At 31.9% G+C, this 22,838-nt stretch overlaps 1 protein-coding gene across 1 annotated transcript in view; it reads right to left on the reverse strand.

The window, feature by feature from the left end:
• Positions 1-492: 492 nt before the first annotated feature.
• LOC145292089 (VPS35 endosomal protein-sorting factor-like) overlaps positions 493-22,838 on the reverse strand; it is a 78,707-nt gene continuing 56,361 nt past the window's right edge. The window contains exons 19-26 of the mRNA XM_080138165.1: positions 19,203-19,365; positions 18,376-18,453; positions 14,006-14,120; positions 11,350-11,489; positions 8,961-9,126; positions 3,836-3,954; positions 2,825-2,971; positions 493-1,332 (exon numbers count right to left, since the gene is read on the reverse strand). Coding sequence (XP_079994291.1) covers positions 1,231-1,332; positions 2,825-2,971; positions 3,836-3,954; positions 8,961-9,126; positions 11,350-11,489; positions 14,006-14,120; positions 18,376-18,453; positions 19,203-19,365 — 1,030 coding nt within the window. The 3' untranslated portion in view covers positions 493-1,230. The remainder of the gene's footprint in view (positions 1,333-2,824; positions 2,972-3,835; positions 3,955-8,960; positions 9,127-11,349; positions 11,490-14,005; positions 14,121-18,375; positions 18,454-19,202; positions 19,366-22,838) is intronic.

Genomic DNA, 22,838 nt, shown 5'->3' on the forward strand with positions numbered 1-22,838 from the left:
TAACTTTAGTGATCTATCGAAAGCCAGTGTGTCAACATGATTCTGCCATACATCAAACTCTCCCGAACACTAGCCCAGTCTAATAATACGTAAACCACGAGTAAAAATGTCATACACGTATACTCCCAGTAGTCTTTTACTCATTCGATTTTCTTTTGCTGGTTTCTTCAAATGATCATCCCCCCCCCACCCCCACCTACAAATTGGCCATTTTAAACATTTTTTGAAATGAGAAAATATAAAATTTATTCAATAACATTTATTCTTGAGTGGTCCTTCGGCCTTGATAAATGGGCACTCATTAATTAAAAAAAAGAAAAAAATAGATACATGTTATATTTTTGACCCCTAATCTATCAATCATTCTACCTGCTCTATCACTCATTTCTTCTACCTCAATAAGGCGTTTCATGATAACATACATATCCATGCTATTATTATTATTATTATTATTATAAATATTAGACAAAGAAAAACAAAATATTTAAATTATTGCATTTACTTTAATGACGTATAGACCCCATGTTTCAGATAATAAAACTTTCCTAAGGATAGAGTTAGTAGGTATAAAAAAAAAAAAATGTGAAAAATTGTCATTTTATTCTTAAGAAAATCGTTTTGGGCGAATAAAAACAGAATTAAATTTGACAAAAAAATATGCATATTAGATTTCAATTTAAAAGTTCATGTAAACATTTAATCAAATACATTTAAAAACGTCTTTGCATATCGTATTGGATTTTTTAATTTTATATTCTATGTCTACACTCGTATTATCACAGCTAGTTTAGTATTATTAGACAGGGTTGGAGAAAACTTATAGGTTATTTGGATCATTTGTATCTATAAAGGTCTGATTGTAATAAACACTTATAGGGACAGGACATTACGAATATGAAAAGAGTAGAAAAATCTATTCATAGTTTTTATGAAAGGTTCAGTTCTGGATGATTGACAACTGGAGAGCAAAAAATATTAGAAAAAAAAAATAGAGGATCCTAATTTTAACTTCTTTTTTAGTCACCCTTGAGTCATTTGAGGGAGCTTTAAACACTAATAAATTTTAGACCAGTTTCTCCTCTCTAATTTTATTCTCATGCCTCTCCTTTCCCTTCCACACGTATAAATTTTTGCAAATTATAAAATACATCTTTTGTTTTGCCATGTAAGACTTTGTGGTTGAAAGAATTTTAGGGTAGTTTAAGCCAGGAAAATGAATCCAACCGTTATTCATGTACGAGTCTCCAACGACATCTTGTTCAACAAATTGATAAATTGATCGCCATTATTTTTGCTGTTGGCTTGACTCTTGATGTACTGCATACAACGACTCTGGAAAAAAAAAAAAAAAAAAAAAAAAAAAAAGAGAGGAATAAAAAATTAAAAATTGAGAAAATCTCTACTAATATATAAAATTCACTTTATGTACATGTGTGAGTTTCTTCCTCATAGGTTCTGAAATGGCTGAGCTTATCTTTTGCAAATTTCACACAAAGCTAATTTATATGTCTGGCAGTGTTCTTAGATATGTTTTATACAGAAATTCTGATAAGTATGGAAAATCGAAAAAAATCCGATCTTAAAAATTAGCTTTTCTCTCTTATAGTAAAAAAGAATTTTTACAGAGAACTATTTTATGTTACACCGACAAAGGGAGATAATAAAATTTCAGCAAATCATTTTTTCTTAAAAGAAAAAAAAAACAGATTCATTATAATCTGGAGATATAGGTTAATGGTAGAGCATTCAACTACAGATACAAATGATCTCTTGTTCAAGCTTGGGTGTACCTCACCATTTTATTTTATTTTTTTCTTATTAAATAGTTCAATTTGCAATAAAAGAAGAGGTACAATTTAAAATCGCCACAAATCATTTCTTCGTTTGCATATTTTAAAACTAAACATTAATCAAAAGTGACTTTTCAAGGGCATTCATCGTCAAGCCCAATAATCAGCTGACATGATATTGTAAACAAACACAGACGGAATTTGATGAATAACATTATCATTATTATTTAAAAAAATTTTCTTTGCGAATTAGTCCACCAGGTAAATTATTCCTTGTAATATTCAATAGAAGATTGTTTCTATAATAATATATACGAAATCGGCATAAATTAAAATATCATTTAAGCATACTGTACAATCGGGCAACGTTGGGCTGCCATGTAGTAATTAAATATCTGTCTGCCTGATTTGGTTTAGTTGATTCTTTTACAGCATATCAACCATTTTCAGGTTATTTAATGGTGAATCCAGTAATTTGGGCTAAAGTTTTTATGCTAGCAAAAAAACTCTGCCGCTATTCCTGCCAAACCTCTGAGCAAGTGGTAACAAAATCTTGTCTTGAAACCCCAATGGAGATGAGGTGGGCGAACAATGTCAACTTAGATAAGATAGCTACCAAAGCCATCTCTATATCTCTTTCTCTAATACAGTTAGCAATTGTCTAATGTATCTTTCTCTTACACAGTGGGCACTTTTGTAATATTTTTCTCTCTGTAATTGTAATATCACTCTGGCCTAAAGCTAATAAATCCTCCATTTAAAGCAAGTCTCATGTGTAGATGGGAATTAATTGAAACAATATGATGCAGGGTACCAGCTATGTTGTGTATAATGAGATTATACTCACTTCAGACAGTGTCCAAGGTGTGTATAATAAAATTATACACACTGCAAGTGACACAAGTATCCAGCATAAGATATAAATAAAAAATAAAACTCATCCCAAGTTTGATTTCTAATTTGGTCACTCATTGATAAGGTTTTCAATAATACCAGATAGATTAAAAAAAAACAAAAAACAAATGAATACTTACTGCTTGCTTTGTGTCCGCATATCCATGTCTTTGGGATAACGTCCATAAATTACAGGCAAGTGTAAACATCTGTGGTTCACTCAAAGAACCATGAGATATAATCGTATTAAACAATTCCAATGCCAAGAAACTTTGTCTTTTGTAAGCCTGCAAAAAATAATTTACTTTCAATCAATTCTTAAAAAATTTCTTATATTTGAATGAATTTCTGTAAATATATTAATGGTGCATTTTCGGTTAGTTTAATGGTTACATGTTGTCTCTCTTTGAGGAAAAATTTTCTTTTTTTTTTTTTTAACAAGGAAATCACCATTTATCAAGGCCCAAAGGCCACTCAAGAATTAGGGTTAATAAATGTAAGGTGATAGTGTAGAAATTGCTAATGGTGTAGATTGGATAGAACTTGATTATTTATGGAGATGGTTCAACAAGAACATACTTACATTGAATTTGAAGGCTATGATGTTGCAGTAAACCAGGAAGCAGACCAGTGTACTACAGATAGACAGTTCAAGGAAAGAAATTTTGTTCATGGAATCTGCATTTAGATTTAGGCACAGAGTGGGGAAAATTGTTGATAGTGTTTGTAGCTAGTGGAGTGTTTTTTGTGAAAGTTTGGCAAGGGGGGAACCATAGATTGAAGCTCAAACAAGCACTTGTCATGAAAATAATGATTGAGCAGAGACAGACTCGCAAAATCTCTTCTTCAGGAAAGAGGTTGCGGGGAAGTGAAAATGTATCACCTACTAGGTTTCAAAAACTCCAATCCAAGATTCTTTATCATTCAGCCACCATGACAATGATATTTAAACATGAAAGAAATAAACTCTTTATTTAATTTATAAATATAGTAAGTCTCAGAAAGTGGTTGATCTGTCAAGGGAGAGAACTTTCACAAGATTTCTTGATTAGAACCTTTTTATATTTCTCTCAAGAGATTTAATAATCATTTTTTTTAAATATATATATATATATATATGAAAAGTGACATTCTACAAGCATGATACATACCTCTTGTGCAGACAAAGTTTTCAAATAAGCCAAGATCTCAGCAATAATTGTATTGCAAATGCTTTTCACTTCATCCACAAACATTGGGTCAGAACCGTACAACGTGTCATTAGATTCAACTGAAAAAGAACGTAGCAATAAAAAAAAAAACGGATGTGATTTAATCAGGAATTTCATGTTCATTTTTACTTTGTATAAAACTTATTTTACATGAAATAATTGTAAGAAAAGAAAGAAAAGGATTCAATTTACAGACATCTTTAATAGGTAGTGGAAAACACCAAGAAAATGGCCAAAATTCTGATGGAGAGATGACCCTAACAGCTAACTTAGTTCTACGAAAACACACCTAAAACAAGGTGGAAGGAAACCAGGGTGTGGTTCCTCTTTTAGGAGTGTTGAAAAGTCCTAATGATAAGGACGATAAATATATATATATATATAAGAAATCAATTTTCATTATTCATAGGCACATGCTTGTTTAGACAAGAGTAGTCTATCTTTCTCTCATTTCTTTAGATTCCTCCCTCCACCAGTGTTATCTTGTATCTGTCTTTCATTTTTAAACAATTAAAATAAAATCTTTGCTTTAATCTTTAGTAATTATTTCTAACTAGCAGTTCCGCCCGGCTTTGCTCGGGCCCTATATTCTGTTTATAACTTTATGTGCATATGTATATGTTAAAAAGTGTGAATATGTACGGTAATGCCTTTCTATATAATAGGCTTCCTTAACTACCAAAGAGAAAAGTTGATGGAGACCTCAGATGTTAAAATTTTTTAAAACTTTAACCCCAATTTTGACCCCTTAACATTTATTGTTTTGGATTCAAACAAAATTAAAATGTTTGATCCATGTCCAAGTAACCTACATCTAAAATTTCAAGTGTTTAAACCAAAAATTCGCAGAGGAGTTTGGTAGAGTCTGCAAAGGTCAACTCTGTAAACTTTGACCTCTTGCCAGCCAAACTTTTCCCCAAAAACTGATTAAAAAGCTTGCTGCATGTCTGAATACCCTTTATGTAAAATTTCAAATGTTTAGACCCAAAATTGGCTTAATAGTTTGCTAAAGATCGCAAAGGTAAAATCTTTTGAACTTTGATGCCAAATTTTAAGCAAAAAACGATTAAAAAGCTTGCCCTATGTCTTATACACTTTATGTAAAATTTCAAATGTATAAACCAAAAATTGGCTCAGTAATTTGGTAGAAACCGTAGAGGTCAATTTTTTAAAAAACTTTGTGCCCAATTATGACCCCTTAACATTTATTGTTTTGGGCTCAAATCAAATTATAAAGTTAGATCCATATCCAAGTAACCTATATCTAGACCCAAAATTGGCGGAGGAGTTTGCTAGAGTTCTCAAAGGTCAAATCGTTGAACTTTGACCCCCTTACAACTAAATTTCTGGCTGAAAACAGATTAAAAAGATTTTCCCAAATCTCAATACACCTTATGTCAAATCTCGAGTCTGTAGACCTAAAATTGACAGAGTTATTTGGTAGGGAAGTGCAGACAGACATTTTCACTTTTATAGATATATAGATTCTAAAATATAAATCTCACCTGTTTGTTTAAATGTATGTATGTATGTATGTATGTATGTATGTATGTATGTTTGCATATTTTGCAAAAACTTTTGACAGAGGCGACAGATCCTGACTAGATTGGTATCATTTTGAAGCTCAACATTTTTCTTTTTTTTTGTTTAGATCTGAATGTTGACCTAGCTTTTGCTGGGGATGTTGTTTTGGGTTCTAGTTCGTTTTTCCTTCTTGTTTATTTGTGTTTGTTTTCTTTTTTTTATTTTCTTTAGTATTATCCATAGTGTTATCAGTTTCCATCTTTTCTAGAATTTGGAATTTATTTTGTGTGTCGATTGCTTGACTTGTTTTGTCTGGCGTGTTCTTTATTTACTGTTTTATAATTAGTTGTGTTTTTATTACTTTCTGATGTTTGTTTTTTTACTGGTTTTGGTGGTATTCTTATGAATGTTTCTGTTGTAGGTGGGCTCTTACTTTTTCTGGTTTGGATTTGTTGTTTCTGTGGTTTTGTTATTCAGATTTGGGTATATTTTATTAAAAGTTGTTTTGAAACTCTAGCCATTCTTTACGATTTAGTGTGATCATTTTATTTATTTATTCTTTGTATTGGTTATATATTTCATTATGTTGGTTTGGTTTATTTGAAGTTTTTGTTATTTCTACATATGTGTTTTCTTTATAGCATGTATTTACTATTTTTCTGGCTTTTAGGAAGTTTTTCTTTTTTTTGTATTTCACTTGTTATTTTCTTTTCTTTTTTATATGAGGTGCCTTTAATAAGTTTTTAAACTTTTTTGTATGGGCACTTTTATTGATAGTACACACATGAAACTGTAGCCACATTTGAAGTAATCTCCTCCGGCTGCAATAAACTTGTTGTACCGTTCCAACAATTTCTGGAAGGCACCATGGAAGTTCTCTTGTGTGAGCATGTCAATGATCCTCATCACAGCCGCTTTCATCTCCTCAATTTTAATAATTTCAATCAATAATTTCACTTGTGCCTCCTTGACAAACATATCCCCACAAACCCACTTAGCAACAAAATCTCATTCCTTTATTGTTGCAATCCCTAAATGCCAGAAACTATTCTATTCTAATAGTTTCTTCCCTCAAACAGCTAGACTTTGGAATTCCCTTCCTGTACTGATATGCAGAAGTTTAAATGTAACATAAATGAACATCTTATTAATCTTTCCTAGACATGGTCCGAAATAATAGCCCCTTACGTCCAAGTGGCGATATGCCTTGTTAGGGATGAACGCGAGTAAAAAAAAATTGTCTCATAATGACAGCCTCTAAAGTTTTCCTTGAGCTTAGGAAATAACCAAAAGTCACAGGGAGCTAGAGCTGAACTATAGGGAGGGTGTGGAACTGTCTTGATGCCCATCTTGGTTAAATAGTCTGTGATAAGGATGGAGTTGTGGACTGGTGCATTGTCTTGGTAGAAATGCTACTGACCAGATTTAAAGAATGCTGGCCTTTTCCAACAGAATCTCTTTCTGAACTCCCTTAAAACCTCAACATAATATTGCTTGTTGACTGTCTGTTCAATGCATGTAGATCATGCTCATGCTGTCAAAAAAAGGGATCATCAGGAGTTTCTGGGTGAATTTGCTTTACCTGGTCTCTTTGAGAGAGCTAGCATGCTTCTATTGGGAACTCTGTCGTGGTCTCTGGGCCATAGCAGTAGATCCACAGATCACCAGAGCATCAAGAACTGTGGGATCTGGATTGATCAGCTTGACCAGCTTCCTACTGTCATAACGTCCTTCTTTCTGATTTTCTGAGCACCCTTGAGACAAACTTCATGCAAATCTTCAGCATCTTCAGTTCATCACGAATAATTGTGTGTACAGTTCCCACACTGACATCAAACTGTGCAGTTATTGTCTCTATAATCACAAGGCAGTCCTTATCTATGAAATTCTTTATTTGGCCAATCAACTCTGGTGTTCTGACTTCCTTACACTTCCCACACCTCTCATCATCTCTCACAGACTCCCTGCCTTCCTTGAATTTCTTATGCCACTCTAAAACTGATGCTTGATTCATGCAAGATGGACCAAAAGCAATCTGAAACATCCCATACATGTCTGTGAAATGTTTTCCAAGTTTAAAAGAGAATTTTATTGCATATCGTTCTTCTAAAGTATCCTCACGTCCAGATTGTATTTTTGAATTCACCAGCTGTTTTAGTACGGTGTATTCTAATTCCTGCTATAGCTGTTCATTTGAATCTGAAATGATGATAATTGGTCAGTCATCTCATAAGATGTATAGCAATAACATACAGAATTTTCAAGAGTCTACAACGATTTTAAATGCCTGTACAAAAAAAGTCCGGAAACTTATTATAGGCACCTCGTATATTTTGCATATTTTAGAAAAGGCTGAATGGTCTTCTTTGATATTTTGTGCATTTTATTTCATTTGTGCATTCTTCTGTGTGGTCTGGTTCTCTGTCGCCACATTTTCCATATATATTTTTCTCTTTGCATGCTTTTTTGTGGTGTCCGTATTTGAGGCAATTGAAGCACCTTAGTGGAGTTGGAACACACTGCTCTACTTTTACATTTGTGTATCCGATTTTTATTTCTTTCAGTATTGTAGGAGTGTTAAAGGTCATTACATATGTATTTGTAGTTATTATTTTATCTTTTGATGGTGTGGCTGACCACTCCTTGCTTTTATAATTCTGTTTTCATTTCGCCTTCTGTAACTAGAGGTAACTTGTCTTCGGATTACTCCTTTTGAATTGTTTAGTCTTTTGTGTGGAAAGACTTTACATTTGTACTTATGAAAATTTTCCATTTTCACTATGTTTAGAGCATCTTTATAATTGCTGACTGATTTCAATCTTATTTTTTTTAAAATTGTTTTGGGATTGTATTTAGTGGATATTATCTTTTCTATTAGGAAAGGTGATAATTCTCCAATTTTTTTCTCTTCCATTAATTCTATAATTAGGAATCTCAGGTTTCTTTCATGTATGAGTGATGTGGTTTTCCTTGTTTTGGATTTTTTTTCATCCTCTGAAGTAGAGAGGTCGAAATTATCCAAGTGATTTATTTTAAGAGTATTTCTGAGGGGTTGAGCTATGGTGTATTTTCCTGCCATATATAATTTTAATTTGTTTTCATCCACCACGCTCCCTACCCACCTCGGGGTCCAAAACCCATTCGCCTTGCCTATGTCAAGGCTACATGGAAGATATACTCTTTTTTTGGGGAGTAGTTGTCAAGTACTTTCTGTTTCCTGTTTACGATGCAGCTCAAAAATATATATGTACGAATGAAGACAAACGAGTTCTAATCTTTCCAATTGATTGACCCTCAGCCACTGCTTGCCATCATATATCCAGGGTTAAAAATTACTGGGTAGAGGGAAGGTTAAGTTATTGGGTTTGGAGTGAGTTGTATATAATGGGGCTTGACGTGACCAGCCAATTGATCAGACGTCTGTATGAAAGACTAGTTATGTAAGTAGAGTACAGATTACAAATCAAAATATGTTATAAATTTTGAGTTTTTACGATTAAAACAAGTGTTGCCAACTTGACTGTGTAATGATGAAACTTACCTTTGTCAACATGATAAAGATAATCTTCTTGTGAAGCAGCTGATAGCATTGCCAGTATTCGGATATAGATCATGATTTTAGCATCAGAATTGGAATCAGTGTTGTAATTTTCCAACATGTTCACGAGACCTTTTAACAGGTAAAGCACACCAGAGTCTGGGTTGTCCTGCAGAAGAAAATACACAGGATTATTTTTTTGTTTAAATTATCGCATCATTCTGATGAGAAAAAAACATTACAATACTGTAAGATTTAAAACTTAAAAGTTATTGGTTCCGTTTTTGCATATTATTGTATATTATCAACACTTTCGTTTTCTTTTTTTAATAAGGTGTCACCATTTTTCAAGGCCCAAAGACCACTTGTAAATAAGAGTTAAATGGGTGTCAGGTGGACAATACAGTCAATACTGTGATGATTGATACTGATGATTGGACAGAATTTATTCAAGAAAACGGCTCAAGAAGAATTTGTTTAGATTAGACTTGAAAATGATCATGTAGTCAACTGAGAAGAAACCTTGCAGCACTATGTTCCACAGATGAGCAGTTCTAGAAAAAAAACTTTGCTTGTAAAAAATGAAAATAACAGTAGAAAAAGACTAATGAACCAATGCCTTTTGCAAACTATCCATTGTATATAATTGAATACAAGATACAGAGGCACCCTAAGTAAGGAATTGGGCAGCAAGATGCTTGTTCACATTACATTTAAACTTCTGCATATTAGTGCAGTCAGGGAAGCAAAAAACCAAGAAGATAATTCCAATGTCTTTTTGGAATCGGAGGACCTCTACAGCGAAGGCATGGGGTTTTGCTGCTTGGCAATAAACGAGAATTTTAAAATCAAATATCAAGGTAATATAATGTGCAAGACTTCATTGGCTACAATATAGGCCAAGTAGCAAGTTTTTATGATGAACTCACAAGTTATCACCAAAATTGGAACCATTTTTTTTACCTTAAACTTGACATCCCAAAATTAAAGTTTAGTAATGATTGATCAAGCGATGTGAATGGTAGCCTGCACGCACACACAAAGAGTGACAAACTCAACAGAGAACATAATTGATTTGAAAGGACTTTAAAAATCAATTAGCAATTTAAATCCATTGAAAATAATACCACGTTAAATAATAAAATACATGGAATTCTTTTTTAAATTCAGTTATTTACGGCATAATTATGTTGACACACCGGTTCTCGCCAGATTACCGAAGTTAAGCAACGTCGAGCCTGGCTAGTACTAGATGAGTGGCCATTTGGAAATTCTAGGCGCTGTATGTGCTCTCTGCTCATCTCGGCATTGTTTCCAGTCGTCCTGTACCTCAACTTGCCACTGGTATGCAACAATGTTGACTTAGGAAAGGCGTGGTTGGAGACTGCGCAACTCTTGCCACACAAATTTCACGCGCAAGCACCCTTACACTGGGTATCCATAGTCAGTCAAGACTGAAGGAAGCCACTATTTAAGTAAACTAATCTTCTCAAGTAACCTCAACTTGTTCAATGCTTAACAGTTCTTGATTTTTACTAAAGTGGTCAGGTTTCAATTCATTGCTTTTCTTCCATTATTTTACTTAATCGAATATTAGATACAAAATACAAATATGTTAGATATATACATGACCCATTGAATCACAACCACTATCACTATTTTATTTGAACATTCATAAACTGTCATATCTGTGAAGACATCTTTCTCGCATAACTAAAATAATAAGTCTTTTTATTTTGATATTTTATCCTGATGGATAATATAGAAATAAAGAGACTTATTGTTATGGTGTAAGCTGATCTACCTATTTCGGAAATAAATGGACTTACCCAGGCACAAATACAGTTGCATCTAAACGTCGTGGTAGCTATCCCACAAGTAATTTCTAAAAGGCAGACATCAAAAAGAAAAAAAATACAGACTTCATGGAAGTCAGTCTCAAGAGAAAAAGATATTGTTATGGAGCATAAGCTTAAAGCGGGTGGAGAGATTATGGTATGAACTAATTTACCTATTTCAGAAATAAATGAACTTATCCAGACACAATAAATACAGTTATATGTAAACGTGGCAGTTATGGCTCCAGAATCACGAAGTATACTTCTGTCAATACATTTTTGTTAATTATACCACTGTATTTGCTTTGATTAACACTGACTGCAAGACCACAACAGATATTATTTTGCTATCTAATTTGCATGCATGTTTATGGACATACCATGTCAATTAGATTGCAAAGATAAAGTAATTTAAAAACAACCCAGAACAACCAGAAAACAAAAATAATATTTCTTTAAATGCAAATCATAAGTTCATACCTTTCCAAAATTAACTTATTTTTATTAATTCATAAAAAAAACTTGAAAAATTCTTAAGATAAAAACTGGCTTACAGGTACAATGAGCAAAGTAGAAATAAAGCTGCAGAGAAATTCCATGATTAAAGGTTCCGTTTGTCTAACAGTGTTATCCATTTTGACCGTTCTAGGAATTTCAGGAATCAGCAGGACAATAGCTTTAAAGAATTCATCAGCTGAAAGACACAAATATTGAAATTTCATTGGTAAATTGTACAGTGTTTGTAATTGTGCAGTTTCTAGACCATGCTGAAATGATAATGATAATTCAGAAACCCATTCTTAACACGTAGAGGAGAGACTTTTTTTAAAACTATTCTGTACAATTTTAAAAACAAAAGATATCGTAAAAATTGAGTTTAACTAGAAAATCCAATCTGAAAACATAACACAGTCTGCAAACTGCATAAATACTTTATTTTACTTTTTTTTTTATTTATTATGTCTCTATAAGAATTTCATAATTTAATCAGTAATCTCATTTAAACATTCAATGAAAAATTGATTTATACAAATAACTTTCATAATCTTGTGGGATACATATAGATTAATTTCTCTCAAATATTTCAGCAGATAGACTAAACAAATCTCTCTAGAAAAGTATGTTCATGTGTTTACATATTTCCATTCACTCTTAATTAATTATGAATTTTATGACATGGCTGCTAGACATTAAGGTGAGTAATGTGATCTAATTTATCACATAATTTTGATTCTAGAAAATGTTCCAAATCTAAGGCTTAAACTTAAGGGATCTTAAGAAGAGATTGAATTTCTAGGAATCTTGTTTAAATTGTGTCTAATGACTATGGATCAAATTTTAATGTTTAATCTGAAATAATTTAGTTTAATCTAGTTTCATGCAAAAGAGGCCAAGAGGGATTGGAAGCCCTTAGTAAAAATTCAGATATCTCCAATTTTTGTGAAATTTTAAGAAGACATAATAGATATCAATTAATAAATATTCCCAATATTTAAGTTTTTTGGAAATATTTTAAAAGGTTTTTAGTGGACATGGACATGGGCACCAACACCCATTTGAAAATTCAATTATTTCAGATTAAACATTAAAATTTGATCCATAGTCATTAGACACAATTTAAACAAGATTCCTAGAAATTCAATCTCTTCTTAAGATCCCTTAAGTTTAAGCCTTAGATTTGAAACATTTTCTAGAATCAAAATTATGTGATAAATTAGATCAAAATTGGAATAAGGATTCTGGACATAAGGCTTACTAGCATTATGTATTGTTTTTAATCTTTATAAGGGGATATAAAAGAGGTGCAAAACTCTTTTGTTTTGGGAATTAATTTTACCAATCTTGGCAAAAAAGTATTCTAGTATTTTTTTAAAATAAAATCCCTGAATTATTTACGTCATTCCATTACTGTCATCACTTATTTTAACATTTTCCTCCCACATTCATATACAGACATTTATGATCCTCAGAGTTTTAATACTATATAAATGTTTTCATGAATTTTTTCATTTATATTATGAAGATGGTATTGTGTAAGAAAAAAAGATTTGTTTCTATGTTTATAAAAATAAAATAAAAAAAATGTTGTTGGAGGTTTATTGCAAGAAATAGTGGTTTTATACAGTACGGAGCACATATGAAAATCCTATTCCAGGTAAAACTTCTTCAATATACTTACATATCAGACAAAAATAAGTTCTCATCAAAAATAAAGAAAAAATTATTGAGTAGGATTTTAATCAAAAATAAAACTCAGTTTTCAAATTTTGCTCATTTAGTATGCATTACTGCTTGGTTAAATGACAGACTGACTTATCTTGTGTTTTATGAGTACTTCTGCTCTTATCAATGACAAATTAGCTAAATACAAAAACCGATTTTTGTATGTTTAACTAAACTTCCACTAAATAAACTTTATTCATTTTTGCCTAATATGTAAGTATATTGATAATTTTTTTACTTGGAATGTGATTTTCATATATACTCCATACTGTATAAGTGCTGAAATATATCTATATATATATTAATGATGGGACGATTCCAATATTTTCTCCCAATTTGGATGCAATTACCAATTTCTTACTAAATTCCCGATTCCGATACAATTACAGGTTCTGATTCTTCATAAATTTCTAATATTTAACTATAAAATTGTAATTTTTTTCCGATTACCGTAAAAACACATTTAAGTGTACAGATATTTTCTCAAATGAAAAAATACACTTGTGGAGTGACCTATAGATTTTACTTTTACTGGCAGTTTAAAATCAATAAATATTTATATTTTCACCATTATTATCAGCAGTGGAAGATTTTGTTTTAAACAAAAGCAAATAAAAAGAGATAATTAAAGGAAAATAGGCATAAATTTTTCCAATTCTGATACTCCCAAAAGTTCCGATTCTCGATTCTAGTTAATCGTCCCAACATTAATATATATATATATTATATAAACAATTATTATTCTTTATACCTACCGACACTAGTGTTTCATGTTTATACAATCATGAGTGTAGGAAATGATAATTCCTGTCGGTCATGAGATTTGAACCCAGCCGTGAAGCCACCTTTTGCTCATATTTGCTAAGCTTTCGCCTCGATGCCACGATATGTGCATAATACCTTGTTAGAAGTTTATTAGTAACAAATAAATAAGTACAAATGCTTTAATGAGCTTTTAGCATTTAAAGAGAATCATAAGTGACTCACCTTGGCCAAGGCATTGGTTAAGAAGAGCAACTTGACCGGAAACCAAATAGAGATTGAGTTGAGCGAACGTAAATTGCAATGAAGGAATAGTAATAAAGCAGTATGCGGCACAGGCCTAAAGGAAGAAGATGAAGAAAAAAAAAAGCATTAGACATGTTTTGGAATGTTTTAGATTAGGATAATCTCTTATTTGTATCATTCAAATTTGTTTAAACTCTTAAATTTTAATGTTGGACAATATATGACACAAAGTTAGGGTAAGGGAGACGATTCTAATTTGAATTCAATTTTTGTATTTGTTAAATAATAAACTCTGAAGTATCTGATAGATATTTTAGTAAAGTTGCTTTGATAATGTAAGAGAAATGCAGCTGGTAGCATCATACATAGCTTTTCTATATCACATTCCCTGTCACAGGCAGTCATGTTTCCAACCTGCCTCCCAGATCCACAGGATCAGCAAGCCTCACTTCTAGATCTATTTCAGACCACAGTTCCCGAGGATTGTGTAACAAATGCCTGTAGTCCACTTGGGAATGCTGATCATTTTGTGATGTTGGTATACACACCCTAAACTCTCAACCCCAAATTGAAGAGCCATTGCTCAAAACTACAAGGTACTTCAAGTAATCTAACTGGGAAGCCATCAGGGATCACATCATAGTCACTCCATGGAATAGTATCTTTTCTCTTTCTGTGGAACAGTGTGCAAATGAAGCTACTGGATGGTTGAAAGCAGCAATTGAAGCACATGTTCTGACACAGTAATTCTGTAGCAAGCCCCACTCTCCCTAATGGTTCACTTCTATCTGTGCAATGCGGTTTTCCTTTAACTTCACTTCAGACTCAACAACCCACCCCCTCCCAAATTTCCTTTTGTGAACAGATGTTACACTTGATCTGAAAACCATCCCTTTCCATGTTTGTAATGTAATAAAAAATACTTGTGGGCCTGATCTAATCCCTGCTATACTATTAAAAAAAAATGCTCCACTGAGGTTGCGTTGGTTCTCTCCAAACTCTCCAACAAATGCCTTAACGAATCTTGCTTTCCTGATTGCTGAAAAAATGGTTGTTGTTCCAGTTTTCAAGTATCCCTGTAAATTTGGTTCCAACTAGTAGCCCCTTACATCAAAGTGGCACTGTGCCTTGTTTGGGTGAAAAAAAAAACAGTAAAAAAAAAATTTAAATAGTAACTGAAATTTGTTTTTAACTCTTAATTCTTAATGTTGAACAATAGAAGAGGAAGAAATTAGAGCAAGGGAAGCAATCGGCTGTATCTGTTGAACCTATTTTATGTTTGATAGAATCAGAGAGCAATGTAAATATCAGAACAAAATCTTGAGCTTTGCTTCATCATCTTAATAGAGACCTTGAGAGGAAGCTAATGTTAAGCATAGAAGATGATTCTTAATGCAGAATTAGAAGACAATTGGCGAACATAGTATGCTCAAATCAATGAAAGTCCATAACCAATTCCCTTAAAAAAAAAAATGAAAAATACTAAAAAGAAAAATTTGTAAGGTGTACATACTTGTGATGGAAAGAAAATATTGTCTACAAAAAAAAAAAAAAAATCACATAAATTGATCAAGTTTTTCTTCTATATATATAAAAGGCAAAATGTGTATTAGTGTGTGTGTGCACATTTTGTATATGTCCGGTAAAGGCTTTTTTTTTATTGGGGGGGGGGATCACTGTTTCTTAGAACTTTTTATATGCTACCTAGATTATAATATCTACAATTTACGAAAGAGGGTGATGTGTATCTTTTATTTGGGCGACTTTTACGCGCTATTTTTGCGATATTTCTTGGTCTACGCATGTTTGGCTTTTCAGTATAAAAGTGAAATTGAATACATACCAAACGCTTCTCCCTGGCACTCGTGTAGGGATGTCCAGAAAATCAATCAGCTTTGATCAATGCGAGGGAAATCCCTTATATCAGACAATTGTTATTCATTTGGACACTCCCCTTTTTATGGGGAGCGGGTTCTCCCCAACATCTTGGGGGAGAAACAAACTGGCATGCAGCCAAAGTTAAGTTGTGTGAAGTTTGACCTCATTAAATTCACGCACCTGTCACTTAACTTTTTAACCGTTAAATTAAATCGCTTTTCAGTTCAGATGTCAGATTTTTTTCCCTTTCTTTTCCACCTTCGCTTCAAAGCTTCAGGTTCAAGCCTACCTTCCTATCAAAACTTTTTTTTTTCTTTTACACCTCCAAAACACCCGGGCAACGCTGGGCAGCCACGCTAGTTTTAAATAAAACTAAAAAAAAATCAAATTTTAAGGCTAAATAATGACTATTTCTAGACGCCATTTTTGTCGGACAAGGGAGATAATTCCAAATGATTAAAACTTGTGATATTTTAGAAAGCCATTCTTAACACGAAGAGAGAAGAAGAAAAAAGTCAAATTCGTTTAAAAATGATTTTCTTTATAAAAATAAAACTACTTGATCAATTTACATGATTTTTGGTGCATGATATTTTCTTTCTTGTATAAGTACATCATAAAGCTTTTCCTTTTTTTTTATCATGTGGGAGGGAGTTATGGACAAGCACCCTCAAGTCATAACAAATAAGATTTCTCCATGTTTAAAGACATTTTTTCTCCCTTTCTTTGATTTCCAATCTATATCTCAGGCAAGAATTTGCATAGTGAGTATTGGAGATCACTTCACAATTTAACATTGGTGATGCAGGTAACATTAAATGGATCTGCAGCCCTACTTTGGTGAACGCAAAAGATACTGGGAGTTAATATTCATGGATTTTGAATGATTGAAAGATTGTCATTTTTTATTGATTTTTATGAGGCATAAAATGATGGACAATTTCTTTAAGAAAGAAATTTTGAAAAATGAGGAAGAAAATTGTATAAAATAATGATTCACGCATCTTGCTAATAATACAGAAGAGGACAGGAAGTGGAGAAGTCATGGAAGGTTAAGGTCATCACTGACCAACAATGGACGGGATAAGTTGCCCATAAAATCCAAAAAACAACAAAGTAAGAGCTTTTTGCGTTGAAGCGACAAATAAGTGCAGAACGTTGTCAGATGAGATAAACAAAGTCAATCAAATGATTGACTATTCATGGGCACCAATTAGAAAGGGCCATAAAAAGAAAGCATGATAATGCACAGTTGAACAAAACAAAGGGAAAAGATAGATCAAAAGGAAAATTTTAATGTGTAATTAAGAAAAAAACCCAGAGCAAATATGAATTACACAGTGATAATAAAATTCAGACAAAAAGAAGAAAAAAATATGTATGGGAAGTTGATAAATCAAGTCGTCAGTGAATCAAACAGGGTGACACAAAATATGATACTGGCCGAGACAAGAATACAAAGAGGAGATAATAAATGAAAGAGGCCAGGTATAAAGCGTCATACAGGCAATTTGAAACCAGACAGGTTTATGACTGTGAGCTAGCTTCTTGAAGAAATACAATGTATTGCAATCTCAAGTTTTCTTGGAATACACTTGTATTAACAATTTGCATTGCTAAGATCATTTGAGCCAGAGTTAAATCGCAGAGTTTTCTCTAGACTTTTGGTGTAGAAATCACTACACGAATCTTTTCGTTAAAATAAAAAATACAGCTGTATCTCTCCACCCCACTCTAATGTGGTACAGAGGAGATTATTGTACTCATCTGATCCAAGAAACATTTCCATGAAATAATTGGCATCAAATTAAAGGTAGAAAGAGACGTTTTTGTAAAGAAAAAAGAAAAAAAAAATAAAAAAAAAATAAAAAATATATATATATATATATATATATATATATATAATATATATATACACTTAACCTGTCAAGTGTATAATTTGAAAAGAAAATTCAAAGTGTAAATCTCATTATCATACTATGATTTGTGATTTGTTTTTTGTTCTCATATTCTTAGAGTAATCAGGTATCACAACATATACATGATAGCTGATTAGCAGGCAAAGTAAGCATTTTTGTTTCTTATATGGATTTCTCGTCTTTTTCCACTAGTGACTTACTTTTAAACTGGAAATGGAAAAAAAAACATCAAGACAAACACACATAAACATATATATATATATATATATATGCGCAAGTTTCTTCTTATGTAAAGATATCAAGCTAGCATAAAAATATAAACAAATAATAATAAATTTATTCTTAAAGTTAGCAAACAAATCTTTAGATTCTGGTGGCGTGACGTAAGATCTGGTGCTATAATGTCTTACCCATCTACATTTTCAGGTTAAATAATAATGAGAAGAAGGACGCGAGTCAGACTGTAAATATTGAAAATACAATTTCATATCCATTTTGAATTCTTACAAAGAAGAAAAATAGTAATGAATAAATAGTAAGAAATTTTCTTACGCGAACAAATCCAGCAGTTTTTCGAGTATGATTGCCTTTAACAATATTACGAGTGGCCATTGAAAGATTGTTGACTGACTGGAAAAAGAAACAAGAGATAAATTAACTAAAAAAAAAAATTTAATAGAAAACACTTTTCATGAAAGTTGCTTATCTTTTTTGTTTAGTTATGAAAGTTGACAAAATTAAAAAAAAAAAAAATAAAATGTGCTTATTCAGTTTCACACTAACATTAAAAATTGCTTGTAAAAAAAAAAAAAAAAAAAAAAAAATGGAACACAAAACTTACGTACAGCAAAAAATTATACAAATTCATTAAATATTTTTGAAACAAAAACAAAATATGTTTTAATGACGAAATATTTTGTCTGCCATTTTCTGCTTACATTAAGATCAATGGCGAAGCAACATAATTCAACAGTCATCATAATAATAATTAATTTTATTTTATTAAATCAAAAATACTAGATAAATTTGAGTAAGTTTGGTGTACAGCCATTTTTTAACCTAACAGTTATGTACATAATAAAGTTTTGTGCAGTTATAACATTTTAATATTGGAGTAAAACAGGATATGCACCCAAAAATCAAATGAGGTCTTTAAGATAAAATAATTTATATTGAAAATGTGCTAATTTTAATCTAAAAGCAGCAATTTTTTATAAATAATAAAATTCTATTGTTTAAAATAGAAAGAGAATGAAGAAATTCAACATTGTTAACTTCGACATATATAATATCCAGTCAATGCTGGATAAATCTGTTAATTAAAAATAAATTAATCTGAAAAAAAAAAAAAAAAAAAAACCCATTGTGAATTGACTTACATGTATGAGAAACACAAGGACAGTGTCAAGGTTACTGAAGGCGGCTCGTGCTTCAACATAAAAACTGAGTTGCTGTTCAAAGTCATGTTCAAAGGAGACTTTGCGAAGAAAGCCAATAATCAGGCTACTGATTACTCGCTTTTCATCATCTAAAGTCAATGCACTTGAAGAGAGAAAAAAGAAAATGCAAATATAATTCACCATAATACATGTATATGTTTCAACATATATATATACTTATATAATAATATATCATGTACACATTATTTTTTTCAATATTCACTTCAACAGTGCTAAATACACAAGTAGAGTTTATTATTAATATAAAAATATACTTATGGCAAGTAAGTATATTTTTACACTATATGCATATATAAATTATTATTTTGCTCTTTAGTCCTCACATTCCATGAGTGATGTTTCCGACTAGTATTGTTGTTTTTGGAGTCAGAATCCATTTCATCTAATACTTATCACTGGCAAATTTTTGAACTTGAAATAGAATCTTTTTTTTAACTCCTTGCATCAAGTGGCTTCATGTCTTGCCTGGGGCGATTTCCCTTACAAAAATAAGAGTGCGTACCTCTAAGGGGCATAATTTAATATATAACATCAGGAGCAGCTGGTTTGAAGTATTGGTACAGTTTAATCAAGACATTAAAAAATGAAAAAAAAAAAGGTTATATTGTACATATCCGTTTTGGACTGAAGATCTCCAAAAATAAATTTCACTTATTTAGATCGAGTAGTTTTTTTTTACAGCAGAAAAACATGTTTTTATTAGAGCATGTTGAAGTCAGACATCTTAGAATTTTTTTAACACGCCATGGGGAGATCACTCCCTCCCCATCTTTAATACTAGCTTTTCTTCCTAAAAATTCGAGCCTTTTGCTCGGTATCATAACAAATTGTTTTTCCCTCTAAAAAAAAAAAAAAAAAAAAAAAAAAACTACTTGATGAAATTAAGTGAAATTTTTTTCAGAGAACTTCATTCCATAACGGATATATACAATATAACCTTTTTTTTTTTTTTTTTTTTTTCGATATTTTCATTTTTAATGTCTTGATTAAACTGTACAAGTACCAAAGTATTATGCAAAAAGCTAATTTTCATGAGACTGGTATAAGTAGTTTATAGTTTAAATGGAAATACATTTTGTGATATAAAAAGTTTGGTTACTTTTTAAATGTTTCAATCTTTTAAAAATTTCTATTTCTCACTTACAGAACATATCCTATAATATGTAAGGAGGAAATTTCATATTTAAATGAAATAGGATGTTTCTGAATTTTTGAAATGAGGATTGATTATTCGTATTATTTGTATTATTCGTACTACTATTCTCATCTTGAGTGTGATTTTCACAACATTACGGTTGTATCTTGTCAGACTCGAGAATGTTTCTGTTGAACTCGAGAATTTGGACGGAATTTTGAGCGGAACCCTTTATTTACTTCATGGGAATAGTGTGCTCGTTTTGTCAGCCATGATTGAACAGAGGTCCTAAGTAATTCGCAATTATATTTTTCGGTCACCCACACTAAGGATTGAACCTTCAACCTTCAGGAGAATATCACTTTTTACAATTGATTTTTCCCAGTACTCTAACCACAGTGCCACGGGTCCTTGCGATTCCTTGCTTGAAATTCTGTCAAAATACCCCAAGTTCGACAAGATAAACACGAAGAAGGTTGGAGGTTACATTGACCAAAGCATTGTTGAAAATAATGCTCAAGATGAGAACAGTAGTCCGACGAATTCAAATAATATAAATAAAATAGACTTTTAATAACTACTAGAGTAAAAAGAACAACCTAAAAATGAATAACTTCAATATTTCAATGGTTTCTGGACACTGTTTCTCACCCCAACTCCTATTCAATGGGATACTCTTTTTAAAGAGAATATTTCTTGGGGTGGTCTGACTCTGGCCAGAGATATTCTCAGTTCTCTATACACTCACCCCCTTTCTTTGGCCAAACATCCAACAAATGCACATCTTCCACTAATATGCGCATGGTTTCATACATAATAACTTCCACTGATTTGCAGTTATTTCTGGATAATCTTGCAAAATACTCGAAAGAAGTTGGCCTTTTTATTAACACGTCCAAGACTAAATGCATGACCACTGAAACAAAAACAAACATCTCTTATCATGAACAGCCAAAAATCCAACAGGTTGCACAGTTTGTTTAACTTGGGCACAAGCTGTCTTCATTTAACAACGGGCAAGCAGTAGTAAATCACAGAATCAGTTTCGGTTAATCCGCCTTCACAAGAAACAAAACTGTTGTAATTTCTAAATCCATACCATACAAAAAACAAACTTCTTTTATATGAACTTGAATGTATCAACAGCTGTAAAATTATTTCAGAAAGTAGAAATTTTCCATATCTGCACTACAGCTTCATTACTAATCATAAAATATCTGGTCACATCAGTATTGCAGCGTTGCAGAAAACTCACTGGTATCCTATCAATATCCTCTGTCATCAAAGTCTTGAGAGTGTTTGGTCACATTAAGAGTTCCAATGTAAAGCTATGAAAATATATAGATTGAAGACATAAAACAATCTAGAGGAAAGGTAGACAAAAAGATTGAGAAATAATGTTTGTGAATGGACGTGCATGAATATAAACCAAGTCGAAGATCATTGGACTTTGATGACACAACCATATTAGCGCATATTTTGCAGCTAACTGAGAAAACATTTAAGAATAACAAGCCGAGCATGCGGGGTCTCCTCCATGAGTGAAAAATTTACTTTCACCATGACTGATGTTTGTACATAATTTTTAAAAAATCCAAGGCGTGTTTATTGAGAAAAATGCAAACAGATGAACAAATGAACGATTTGGGGGCAATTTTACTCCCAACAAGATTTATCTCGGAAAATCTATTTTGATAAAAATTTACTTTCACCATGACTAATGTTTGTGAAAAATTTCAAAAAAATTCAAGGCGTGGTTATTGAGAAAATTACGAATGGATAAATGAGAGTAAATTACTAGATCCAATTCATCCTTTGTCAGGGGACCAATTATATATTTATTATATAAGTTTAGAAGTATAATGTGTTTATTACTATAAACATTGCCATCATATATGGAAAAGCTACATCTAAAATACAATACAAATTCTTCGTGCATTCAAAATTTCATTATAAATAATGTGTATTAATCATTACAATAATTTTACATTTAAAATAATTTAAATTTAAAAAAACTGAATATCATTGATTTATTTGGTTTTTGTTTAACTCAACTGATCTTTTGATATAGTCTATAGGCTCTGTGCAGTCTTGACAGACTATGGATACTCATTGAAGAGTGCCTGCACATGAAATTTTTATTGCAAGAGTTGCGCAATCACCAACCACACCTCTCCTGAGTCTGCACTGTTTTTAATTCCAGTTGAGAGTATACAAGTTCAGAACGACTGGAAGCATTGCTGAGATAAGCGGAGAGCACACACAGCGCCTAGCCTTCCCAAATGATCACCCATCTGGTACTGGCTAGGCTCATCATTGCTTAACTTTGGTGGTCTTGCGAGAACCCATGTATCAACATGATTATGCTGTATGTCTTGATATAATAAATATAAAATATACAAAATCATTTTTAAAACCAG

The sequence above is a fragment of the Euprymna scolopes genome, chromosome 13 (genome assembly GCF_053919585.1).
Source record: "Euprymna scolopes isolate OS-2025 chromosome 13, ASM5391958v1, whole genome shotgun sequence".
Taxonomy (NCBI): domain Eukaryota; kingdom Metazoa; phylum Mollusca; class Cephalopoda; order Sepiida; family Sepiolidae; genus Euprymna; species Euprymna scolopes.